General features: G+C 44.2%; 1 protein-coding gene across 1 annotated transcript in view; it reads right to left on the bottom strand.

Moving 5' to 3' along the window:
• Positions 1-13014, bottom strand: part of MMUT (methylmalonyl-CoA mutase) — a 267755-nt gene that overhangs the window by 76999 nt on the left and 177742 nt on the right. The window contains exon 9 of the mRNA XM_086926220.1: positions 5449-5564. Within this exon, the coding sequence (XP_086782346.1) occupies positions 5449-5564 (116 nt within the window). The remainder of the gene's footprint in view (positions 1-5448; positions 5565-13014) is intronic.

Genomic DNA, 13014 nt, shown 5'->3' with positions numbered 1-13014 from the left:
TTACCAATCCTCAGTTGATTTCAGAGCCTAAATGGCTCGCCTGGGAACATTAGTTATTTCCTGAGCCCCGTCCAACACTTGGCATAATTGTTCTCAGTGCCCCGTGGCTCCAACGAGTAGCCCCATCATTTTTAGAGCCTAGATAGCTCCAACGTTTGGCGCAATTTGTTTCAAGGGCACTGAGAGCCCTTACAGTATTTTTTTCCCTACCTCACAGCTGCCCAGCAAGTAGTGGGCAGCTGCACCGTTTAGGTTCCTCATTTCTTTGGGACATGCTCTTTGGGATTACACAGCTGCCAAGCAAGTAGTGGGCAGCTGCCACGTTTAGGGCCCCCTGTTGCGCACTCTTCTTTTGCCGCCTGCGTAGTCAGCCCAGACATTCTGGACATTGGGCATTTTAGCCCCACGGAAGGCCGGTTGGCCTGGGGTCAGTACCTAATGTGATTTATGCATAATGTGCAATGCCTTTATGCCTGTGATACCTCTAACTGTGTTTCATGATTAGGAGGTTGGTTTGCCTAGTATAGTTTATGCTAGTGAGTTTATGTTTCCTGCGTGATCTGTGCCTAAGTTGATTAGGATTGCGTAGTGTGTAACCTTCTTCTTACCAGAGGTTGTGTTTTACAATTGTTATTTTGTGCAACAAGTATTCAATGTTCTAGAAGTGCTAGTTCTACTAAGTGCTGATTCTGACAGTGGCCCATGTGGCCCTGTAATGTGTATATAATACCCTGTTAATACTGCCCAGTGCCAGTTGGCACAGTATAATTGTGTGATTATGATCTAATGTGTTTATGGTAATACAAAGGCTATTTTTATATATAACCTTGTGTGGAGTTCCTTTTTTGTGTTGTGCCTAGTGGGTTGCTGCTGTGTGTGTGTTATGCAAATGCTTTACACATTGCCTCCGAGATAAGCCTGACTGCTTGTGCCAAGCTACCAAGGGGGTGAGCAGGGGTTATCTTGGTGTGTGACTCTCTTGCCCTGACTAGAGTGGTGGTTTCTGCCTGGCTTTGGCGCATGCCTTAGCCAGCCAGAAATCCCATTTCTAACACACACATACAGAATGACTTCACCCTTCACACTCAGGAGAAACAAAATAGTGAGGTACCAGCTCTCGCTCCTGAAAAACGTAATACATTTTCTTCATCAAGTAAAAATCAGGAAACCCATATCAGCCCTGATCCTCTGCCAAATGATATCCGCTCAATACATACACACACAGTCCACAGGCCAGCTACCTTTCCGATCACTTTTGACTTCATCCTTGTCTTTCACTTTGTACAATGCTCTTTGATGTGATTTCTGTTCCTAAAAGGATTTTCTCATGTTTATGCTGCACCACGTTTAATTTTGCGTCTTGATGTCAACCAAATGTTGAGGTAATACTACTGTGAAGCTTTTATACATAATGTGATTAATCAATAGCTCATTTTATCTCTGTAGAGAGTCAGGATGCTCCTTAAAGATTCCCTTTCTTTTTACATGAATCAATGTTATGACAAAGGCATTTGAGAGATTCACATCAGGGTGCAGAATGCATGTAACATCAGAGATTTTCCTTCTTCTTAACCCATCTAAAACTAACCACAAGTACTGACAGTCAACCCGTCAATCCTAATCACCGACAATTGACTTCAGACCGGGCTCCACAAAAACTGACATGTTCATGTCTTTACTAAGGACATACCCTCCTGGACTGAAGATGTTGCTAATCAATCACAAAGTAGACAAAAAAACCCTTACGGGAAAAACCACTAGCTCAGAATACATAACCAGAACTGACAACGCATTGTATGAAAATGAGACGGTCACAAACCATTGGTCAGATAGCTTCACCTAATTCTTAGATTAATTCAAACGTCATAAAAGATTCAAATTGGTTACGGATGCTAACAATGACACAATACATACCATCTCCCTCGACCATAACACCCCTAGGCTCACCCTCCTTTACTCTTCGGTCTCCCATTCATCAGCCATACACCCCCTGGGGAACGAGACCAAATGGCATAATATCAACATAAAGGTAATAAAGACCATAACCTGAAACTGAGTTACTCCTACAGTGTAACACAGTGCTACACACATCAAAGTAATATCAAGTATTAGGCTCACCCAGTAACTCAAGCCACAACTTCCCTCAGTCAGCCAACCAGTCAATGCAGACCACCTTCACCAAAATAAAATCACACAAATTGGCCCTCCACCCTTAGACATGTCAGGTGTGATTACTTGCCTCCTACTTTATTACAGATGCTTACTACAGACCAGGGCAAACCTCTTATTTTGGAGCCGAAATAAACCGCCTGACATCAAACTGAAGCTGGATCACGTGCATAAGATGATAAAAATTCAGCTAACCACACTATCAATTTCTCTCTTCCACCAGGAAAGACTTTCAGGGACAGCTCTCCTTGTCCTTCTCCCCGTTGTACCTCACTCACCACAGCTAGCTCTGAAAACCCCAACACACTAGTACTGCAATGCTTCAGAGCATTCTTCCATGCACACTGCACCTAACAGCCCATGCCCCCCCCCCCCCACAGGCCCAAATACTTATTATCACAGATCTCACAACACATCTAATTACCACAATTTTTAAAGATAGAAATCCCTAATACAATCAGTTGTTGACCTGGTCATGCAACGTTGCAGGAATCATCTTCTCTCACCCAGAGACCCATCCTCTACACATACTATCTCTCCTTCTGAACTGTGGGTCTGCAAACTCTGAGGTAACTACTAATGATATGCTCGCCCAAGCCCATGACCTTGCTATTGCTGCATTTAAGGACACCTGGATGGGTGCACCCTCTAAACCACTATTTTAACCCTAGAATACAAGATCTTCCACACATAGAGTAGAAAAATTCGACAGGGAGTGCCTTTATCCATAAGTACGTTTTATGGAATCAATTTTCCGAAATAAACTTTTACTACCATAAGGAACCCCTTGAATGCAAACTCTTCCGTTGCCTCGCTGAGGCAATTACAAACACAAGATCCCAACACTGAATCTGAAGATCTTATATGACCCACCTGGCAACAAAGTATTCCACTAATGGTTTAACATATTACTTCACTGATCAACTCAATTTTAATCTCTATTGTAGAAAATTATGAGGCCATCCACACTCCTCAAATCCATCATATCGGACAACAACCTGGTAAAACATTGCACCTTCCCCACTTTCAGTAGAGGTCCTGCCTTGTTCTAACTTATCTAAGGAAAAATCACATATATATCTTCAATGTTTCCAAATTGGTTAGACTGCATTGTCTTTCTACCAATGTGAAAAAAAGGTACAGAAATTGAATAATCGCCTTAAGCACAATGAAAACGAGTATTGGAAGAAAAATATGTCTGGCTTTCATACAAAAATACAGGTGTGCACAAATCTGCACACATGCTTTGATCATGAGCGTCATGGTATTATGGCGTTACTTATTGTATGTGACAAACAACAATACCCTGGGACTCATCATTTATCAGATACAATAAAAAACACCAATTACAAGTTTCCCCTTTGAAATGGGGTATAAAAAAATGTGGAATTTGGAGCTCACCCCAAACAAATCTGAATGTTCCAGTATATTCAAGGCTTTTTTCCTTGCTAAACAATCAGAAGCATAGCCCTGCCAATGTGTACATATTAAAAAACAAATCATAGGCACTCGTCATCAAGGGATAGTTATGCTGCATTTCTCTTCAACCTGTCCCTATCCGTGCCTCTTATGTCTGTATCGGCTTTTTATTTCTGAAGCTGGTTGTGCTAGTGCAATGCAGCACAGCAAACATGGGTAATCTAAAACAAGGCCGAGGCATATAAAGAGGAAGCATGTACAGAGAGGTGGCACAAATAACTAGTAAGCATTTATGCATGCCTGCCTTTCATGAGTTAGTATACTAAAGTAGACCAACTGTCTTTGCCAGCGTTTCCCTATGTCAGGTACTACCCTTCAGAAAAGCCCTCCCACTAACATCCTCTGTAGACTGAGGGCAAGAAAGGAGGAGGAGGAGTGTGGAACTTGAAAATGTCCTCCCATATTATATAAGAGCAATTTATCCAAGTATTCTAAGAGCCTGCAAATGCCCTCCCCCCCCCAATCAAGTAGACACACTACTTGCCACCTTCAACCTGCGTCCCAAGAAACTGAGGCAATAGAACATCAGTATCTCAAGAACTGCCCTAGCCTCCCAACTAGAGTGTGATCACAACATGAAGAAATGTCCCAATTACCCAATTAGGTGACTGGTCCCACACACCATTTTGATATCTCCCTGTTTGAATTTTCGTGTGTTCAAATTTCTACATCCTGAGAGGGAATCATGGATATTGTGTAGATGCCCTAAGAATCTTTCACTACCTTGCAAGCGGTGCACTTGCATTTACCTACAACCTTCCATTGATCTAGATCTTGGTCTCCTCCTTTGGACTGACAACTAATATTGTTTTATGTTGTATGCAAAAACAATAAAAACATGTTGAAATCAAAAAGAAGTAGTCTTAATGAATAAAGACAAGTTTCTTTTTCATTGCTTGCATATCTTGGTTTAGCGCATCAGTACAGTCCCCTAGCTCATTCTCTTGGAACAGTCGAACACTCCTTTGAGTGCATCTTCAAGACATCTGCTTTATGTTTCCTTCACCATCTTAGCCTAGTTAAATAGAACAGTAGCCATCCCCGATACATTACCCCCTCTCAAATGAGTGCCCTCCAGTTCCCTGCCTACAAAGGCTTACCCCAGTCTCTTGCACTGGGATAAGATGAATCTCATTGGTCAATGATCTACCGGAGTACTTCACCTCACAATTTACTTCCCAAAGTTTCTTCCCTGAATGAGGGCAATCAGTATTGCTTCACCACTGCAACCTTCCAAGTAAGCGTCTATTACCCACCTTCTCATTCTTTGTCTCCATGAATCCTTCCACCTGGGGATCAAGAGTCTGCAACCCCTCTATTATAGCCGCCATACCCTACTGGGAGGGCAAAACTCTGCGGATTTTTCTCTCACAAACATCTTAATGCTTTCCCATTCTGAATTTACTGTAGTACGCATACAGCATACCATTTAAACAAGAGCCTACAGTTCCAATCGGAACCTGGCTTGCTCTGCCTCTTCGGAGGTCTCGTTTAATAAAATCTCAGTGTTAATTTACCATCATGGGAATTCATGTGAACACATGTACTGTAGAACTATCCCACATTATAGTGTGTGTGTACATACACATATGTGAAACTGATTTGGGATCTAATGAGAACTAAAAATAAATTCCGATCTTAAAAAGCAAATAATTTGCTAAATGATGGTCAAAAATGGTACAAAGACAAACCGTGAAGAGAATAAGATGATAATTTAAAAACCGATTGCATGTCTCAAAAAACAAAATGACTGGGTTCCAAAACGGTTCATATAAATGAGAAATTGGAATGCTGTCTTACCTTGCGCGTGCTGCTTCCACTGCAAGGCCAAGAATATTACCTTTTCCTGTAGCAGCCGATTCAGTAATGGCATCAAGGCACCGCTGTGCTGCTGCACTATCCCTGCAAGCTTTTACCTGCAGAGAGAAAAACATAAAAGCTGCAGAAAGATAACTGTCCAGCTGCCTTTGTTATGCTTATTATGCTTTTTCCTTTCATGCAGGCACTTTCTGAATTATGCATATTGAGAATTAGAAAAAGGTGACAAAAAATAAAAAAACACATTTATTCATGATATTGATCCTTGAACATGATAATCAAGTCTGCTTGAATATATCCTTACTATTTCAGGTACTCCTTTCTATGACAAAGTTTCATGGAATATTGACGAGTACATTTCTCGTTTATTGTTTTTAAAGCAACATTTCATAGAATGTAGGTAAGTGAAAGGGTGCCAAGGTCTTTTTCTGCTAATAGTTTTTTCTGAAAGATTCAACAATGAATAGACATGACACAAACAAATAACCGAGTCTGAAAAAAATAGAGGGGACTGGAGTGCTAGAGCCTCAGGATCAAGCCCCCGCAGAATCCCATTTTGTTCATGTGCGGAAGGCTACATGGAGTAGCACTTAACCTTCACACTGTGGGCTTATCAGCCTTTCTTTCAATGCAGACGAGAACAGCAGACACTGTTGTTTCACTGAACATTGTATTAATTGTTCAGATGAGGAATGCAGGTATGATCCATATTCGAAACTCTAATTAGGCCTTTATTTGGTTCTACGATTAGTTTAGCTAGCCAAAGAGGAGAGAGTGTGTGGGACTTGGCCCTTTTTGGCTAAAGTTCCCTAAACTTTTTGCTTTACCCCTAGACCTTTTTTCTGACAAGTGTTGCCAACTTAGATGCTTTGGACACTTTGCCAATGCTAAACAGTGTGAAAGTGCAAGTGCTCCCTGTGTACAGTTATTGGTTGTCCACAATTGATGTGTTGTATTACTAGTGAAGTCCCTAGTAAAGTGCACTATGTGTGCCAGGGCTGGTAATGCAAATGCTACTAGTGGGACTGCAGGACTATTTATGCCACCCACTCAAGTAGCCTTAAAAGGTGAGCTCAGGCCTGCCATTGCAGGGCCTGCGCGCAGTTTGTGAAACTGCCATGTTGTTCTGTCAAGTGCACTTTACTTGCCAGACCTTACCTTTCCCTTTCTGTGCACCTAAGACACCCCTATGGTAGGTATAAGGCCCCCCTGGACAGGGTGTAATGCATGTGAAAGGTAAGGTAAGTACTTAGGTTTGTGCCATGTCCTGACAAAGAAAAAATTACCATTTCGGTTTTCAAAGGCCATCTTGCCCATTAGAATAGAATGGGAAAGCTGTGTACTATGTTTTCCAGCCTATCTTCCCAAAGGCTTAAGATGGAAAGGTGAAGTTTAGTATGCCTGAACTCACCCTGCAAGAACACATCTTTTTGTGCAGATGTTTTTTACATTATGTGTTTGTAAGCAACTCTTTCAGAGTGGCTGGGTTTTTGTGCCTTAAACATTTCTGTGTCTCTCCGCCTGATTGTGTATTGACTGGCTGGATTTGAAAGCAATAGGATCTGGGGAATGTCTGACCCAAGGGAGGAGGTGAGACAGCACAGGCTGACCTGCATCTGGAGTGTAGGGGGAGGAAGAGCTCTTAGAGGTGAAGAGGCCTGGGCTGCTGCTATAAAACAATTGTCCCATCTCCGGCTGAGTGATTGAGACTCCAGACCCCCACTAATCAAAGGAAGAAGGTGTCACTGGTAGGGAGGCACCCAGAACTGGTTTGAGCAGGAGTCAGTGCCCCCTGTAGCACAAAGACCTCAAAGCCACTGAGGGGATAACTATGCGAGCTGAAGCCCCTGAACTTTGAAGAATGGCTTGATCAAGAGTGAACAAGACTGGAGCTACTTTGTAGTCAAGAGGACCTTTGCCAAGGAAGAAACAACTGAAGAGACTGATGGATTGCTGTGTGATCTGGGGCTGGCCTGCAGTTTGCCGTTTCAACCAAGAAAAGGCTAAAGGGATTTTGCTGTGTACTGTGTCCCCCTTCTTGAAGGACTTTGCGGTGTGCTGTGTCCTGAAGTAACTGTCCCCAAGGGCCTGAGGTGAGCTGGCTCCCTGTTCGGAAACACAGGAACACAAAAGTTTCCAGAGAAGACTCTCAGATACGCTGTGTGCCTGCGCTCTGTCTAGCCTGAGACCTTCGTAAGTTGTGCCCTGTGATCCTGCATGTGGAGTTCCAACCGAGACTCAGCGACGTGTGTGTGTGTGCTTGGTGCAGCCTGAGTCCTACGAGAGGATCGGTCTGTGAACGTGTGCACCGGGAAGCCAAGTAAGTCTCAGCAATGTAGTGTGCGTCTGCTTGGAGCAGCCTGAGACTTTTGAGTGGATTGGCCCGTGATCGTGCACACAAGAAGAGCAAGTGTCTCTCAGCGACGCTGTGTGCGTGTGCTCTCTGCAGCCTGAGACCCTTGCCAGAGGTGCCCTGTGATCGGGGGCATCTGAAGATCAAGCGTGTTTCGAGCAACGCTGTGTGCGTGTGCTTTGTACAGCCTGAGACCTGCGCAAGTTGTGCCCTGTGATCGTGCGCACCAGAAGATCGGGTGTGTCTCAGTGACGCTGCGTGTGTGTGTTGTGCGCAGCCTGAGACCCTCGTGAGGAGTTGTCTGGTTATCGTACACCCGAATTCTAGCGAGTCTCATTGACTCTTTGTGTGGGGGTAGTGCTCAGCCTGGGATCTTCCAATTGCCCGGAAATTCAGAGAGTTTGCAACGGAGGAAAGTGGGTTCGCGGCCCCCAGGTAACGTGTGTCGACTCCTGGGTCGGGGCGCGGGCTCGGAGGAAGATTCTCTCGGACTCTTTCTCTGTTCTGCAGCGTGAGCCTTTGCTTCGGCTCGGATTGCGGCCCGTGTGCCAAGGGAATGGCAGCACTAGGGGCCAGAGTGCAAAGCTGCATTCACTGTGTTATATCTTACCCATGTGGGGGGTGGTCAACTGTGGCCGAAGACTAACCGCTAGCATCACAAGTGGAGGAGAGACCGCCGGAGGCACCGCGAATGGTGCTGGAGTAAATTACGTATTGCATTACTCCATAACGGAGTATCTGATGACTTTATGACACATTGCCTTATTTCTGCACAATGAACTGTCTGTTTGTCGTATTGCCCATTGCATTAGTTTTGCATAATGAACTGCCTGATAGGTGTGTTACGCTTTGCACTAGGTTTGCATAACGAACTGCCGGATAGATGTGTTACACCTAGTCTTAGTCCTGCATCATGAACTGCCAGTATGTCTTATTACACATTGCATTAGTGTTGCATACTGAACTGCCTGATATATGTGTTCTGCATTGCATTCGTTTCGCATAACGAACTGCCTGATAACTGTATTACACGTTGGATTGCTTTTTCCTAACAGAGTACCTGAAGGGGACCATACGCATTGCATTACAGGGGCATAAAAGTTTACAACGTTATTGCATTACGCATTGCATTACAGTAACAGTTCAAATAGCCCGATAGCTGTATTATGATCTACATTATTCTTATGTTGTGAAGTATCTGATTGTAGCATAACGTACTGCATATTATGACATTAGGATTACATAAGATTGTTTAGTTGAGCTCAATAGTAATAGGCCAGGGGGAGCTTTACCACGATGCATATGTTGGTTTAGTATTGTGTGGTCACATTGTATATCTTTTTAGAAACATATAGTTGTTTTTCTATTATACTTGTGTGGAGTCTATTTATGGCGTCATCATTGGGGCTGTGAGCGTAATTGCAAATACTTTACACATTGGTCTTCAAGATAAGCCTGGTTGCTCGTGCCAAGCTACCAAGGGGGTGGAGCGGGGGCTATCTCTAGAGGTGACCTGTCTTTCCCTAATTTTGGGGCTCGTGGGTCCCTGTTTGGCGTACTTCAGCCAACCAGGGAACAGGGGAATCTAACACAGTGGGAGTATAAATATTGGTACAGGGAAAGCTTTTGGACTTGATCAGTGAGTTGCAATATATTTTACTGTTTACACTCCTTACAAACTTTGTGGGTACTGTCATGCCCATTTTTTCAATAGTTACCATTCATATTATATGCACTTGGATAGGATGTAGATTTTAAAAGGAAAATGCTACTTACCAGTATGTATCTGTTCTTGGCATTTAGAGCTGCAGAGTTACACACTGTACATAGATAGACACCTAGTGTTGGGCCTGGATGTTTGCAGTTTGTTTATGTTCTAGAAAGTCTTTGGAAGTCACTCCTTTGGATCATACTACGTATGGGCATCGGCCCCATCCCCAGATTGTTTTTCGCCATTAGGGAAGTGATGGAGTTTTGCAAGAAAAGTAAGGATGTCCATGTAACTTGTATCTAATTAGGATAATACTGGAACAGATAAAGGTAGCCGTAGCCGGGGAGGCGGGTTGGCGTGTGTAACTCTGCAGCTCTACATGCCAAGAACAGATGCATACTGGTAAGTAGCATTTTCCGTTCGAGGCATTTGAGCTGCAGATTACACACTGTGCATAAATTATATAGCAGTACCCACATTTAGCGGCGACCACCAGTATCTGTTGCAGTGGTTTGAAACAGGGTTTTTAGTACAGCTTGGCCCACAGTAGCTTGTTGTTTAGTTTGCACATCTACACATTAGTGTTTTGTGAATGTGTGCGGTGTAGACCATGTAGCTGCTTTCCATATGTCATCTAGGGGAATGTTCTCTAAAAACGCCATTGAAGCCCCTATTTTCCTAGTAGAATTGGCTTTAGGGGGAATAGAGAATGTACGTTTAGCTTCGTGGTAACAAATTTGTATGCATTGCCAAACCACCTAGTTATCCCAGATTTTGATATGAGGTTACCCTTATGTGGTGGTGAAAAAGTTTGTGTCCTTTCAATGTAGTAAAGCAATGCTCTTTTGACTTCTAAGGTGTGAAGAGCTCTTTCTGCGACTGTTTGTGGCTGCGAGAAAAATACGGGCAGCTCAACAGATTGATTTAGATGGAAGATTGAAATGACTTTTGGAAGGAATTTAGGATTAGTACGGAGGACCAATTTATTATGGTGCATTTGCAGAAAGGGTTCTTGAATGGTGAATGCTTGTAGTTCACTAACTCTTCTGAGAGAAGTAATAGCTACTAGCAAAGCTACTTTCCAAATTAGGAATTGCAACTCACATTTATGTAATGGTTCAAAGGGAGGTCTCATTAACCGTGTGAAAACAATGTTTAAGTTCCACACTGGTGAAGGTGGTGTTCTTGGAGGGATTATTCTTTTGAGTCCTTCCATAAAAGCCTTTATGGCGGGTACTCTAAAAAGAGATAGATGTTGTCTATTTTGTATGGATGATGCAATGGCAGCAAGGTGCAGTCTGATAGACGTGTATGCTAAATTACATTTTTGAAGGTGTAATCGGTATCCTATGATGTGTTGAATAGACACATCTAAAGGATTGATGTGGTTATTTTGACAGTATATTACAAACCGTTTCCACTTAGCTGCATAACATGCTCTAGTGTTGGGACGTCTAGCTTCTTTAATAACGTTCACACAGTCTGGAGGGAGGTTAAGGTAACCAAACTCTATGACTTCAGGAGCCAGATCGCTAGGTTGAGCTGAGCTGAGTCCGGGTGTCTGATCTCTCCACGGTTCTGCATTAATAGCCGTGGAGATGGGCATAGTTTTGGTGTGGTACAACAGAAAGTTGCAGCAGCGTGGTGTACCACGGTTGTCTGGCCCAAGTTGGAGCAACTAGAATGAGTGTTAGGGAATGTTGCTGTAGTTTGCGTCCCACTAACGGAAGTAGTGGGAGAGGTGTAAAAGCGTACGCAAATTTGCCGGACCAGTTCATCCATATTGCATTGCCGTTGGACATCGGGCGTGGATATCTGGCGGCGAAGCTTGGGCATTTTGCGTTTTCGTGAGTAGCGAAGAGTCTATCGGAGGGTGTCCCCACAGTTGAAAAAACGGTTGAAGAACTTGTGGATGAAGTTCCCATTTGTGGATCTGCTGTGTCTGTCGACTTAGCAGATCTGCTATGGTGTTTTGTACTCCTGGAACATGTTGGGCTAAGAGAAAGATTTTTAGTGGTATAGCCCATCTCCAGATCTCCTGCGCTAACTGAGAGAACTGTAGAGAGTGTGTTCCCCCTTGTTTGTTTATGTAGTACATGGCTGTCATATTGTCTGTGCGGACTAAGACAGCTTTACCCGATACTTGCTTTTGGAATGCTTTTAGGGCTAGAAATACAGCTAGTAACTCCAAGTGGTTGATGTGGAGTGACTTTTGTTGTGGTGTCCACCTGCATTGCATGGTGCGATGCAGTAGGTGAGCTCCCCAGCCGGATAGCGATGCGTCTGCTGTTATTACTATTTGAGGAACTGGCTCTAGGAACGGTCGGGCTTTTGAAAGGTTTTTAGTGCTCCACCTTTGCAGAGAGTGATGAGTCCGACTGTCTACCAACACTAGGTCTGTTAGTTGACTGTGAGACTGTTTTCATTGGCGTGCTAAGCACTCCTGAAGTGGGCGCAAATGTAGTCTTGCGTGCGGTACTATGAATATGCAAGATGCCATCATTCCTATGAGCTGCTTGAACACTCGAGCTGGAAGAGAGTGTTGCGGTTTGAATGTTTTTAGGAGAGTTTGTACACTTGTTATCCTGGCTGGAGAGGGATAGGCTAGTGCTAATTCGGTGTTTATTGTGGCACCGAGATATTGTTGTACATGTGAAGGTTGCAGATGGGACTTGGTGTGATTTACTGTGAATCCCAAGTCGTGGAGTAATTGAATTGTGTTGTGAGTGTGTTGTACACACTGGCTGTAGGAGCTGGCTGTTATGAGCCAGTCGTCTAGATATGAGAAGACATGAATATGCTGTCTTCTTAGATGTGTTGCTATTACTGCTAGGCATTTGGTAAACACCCTTGGTGCTGTTGTGACTCCGAATGGGAGTACTTTGAATTGGTAGTGTTGCCCTGTTAAAACTTAGGCTGCAAAGTCAACACTATCAGCGCCATCTTGCCCCCTTTCGAACCCATTTGTGCGCGTAAGCGGCAGCCATTTTGAGTACCATGGCCTCTCTGCCCCTCACTGATAGCCAGCGCGTCTCTCCCTCGCCCTCCTAACCTCGCAAGCATCCCCCGCACGCTAACAACCCCCACTCCCACATGCCTTGGGTCATAAACCCCTCTTCAGTGCAGCTCTGCCTCGGAACCCCATCCTGTTCCCAGCGCAACACCTCCCTTCATTCCTTTCATGGTCCCGGGTCCTTTGATACAACCCCCCTTTCCTGTGTGCCCGTTTGTCTTCCTCGTTCCCAGGCTGCCACCTGGCCCTGCGGATACTGTTTATTGCCCCCCCGTACAGTAGGAAGCTTCCCCCATCAAAGGACCCTCGAGTTGATCAAAGCCCCCACCCTATGAGATCCGATCAACCCCACACATTCCGTGAATCGGCGGAATATCCAGCTGCGCGGTAATCATCACCTGTTGTGACCGGGGTGGGGACTCCAACTGTAAATGTGTGTGGGAACGGGCCTGAAGGGGGGATTCCGAGGAT

The sequence above is a fragment of the Lissotriton vulgaris genome, chromosome 6 (genome assembly GCF_964263255.1).
Source record: "Lissotriton vulgaris chromosome 6, aLisVul1.2, whole genome shotgun sequence".
NCBI classification, from domain to species: Eukaryota; Metazoa; Chordata; class Amphibia; order Caudata; family Salamandridae; genus Lissotriton; species Lissotriton vulgaris.
Note: the sequence above shows the minus strand (reverse complement) of the source record. Positions and strands in the feature narration are given on the sequence as shown.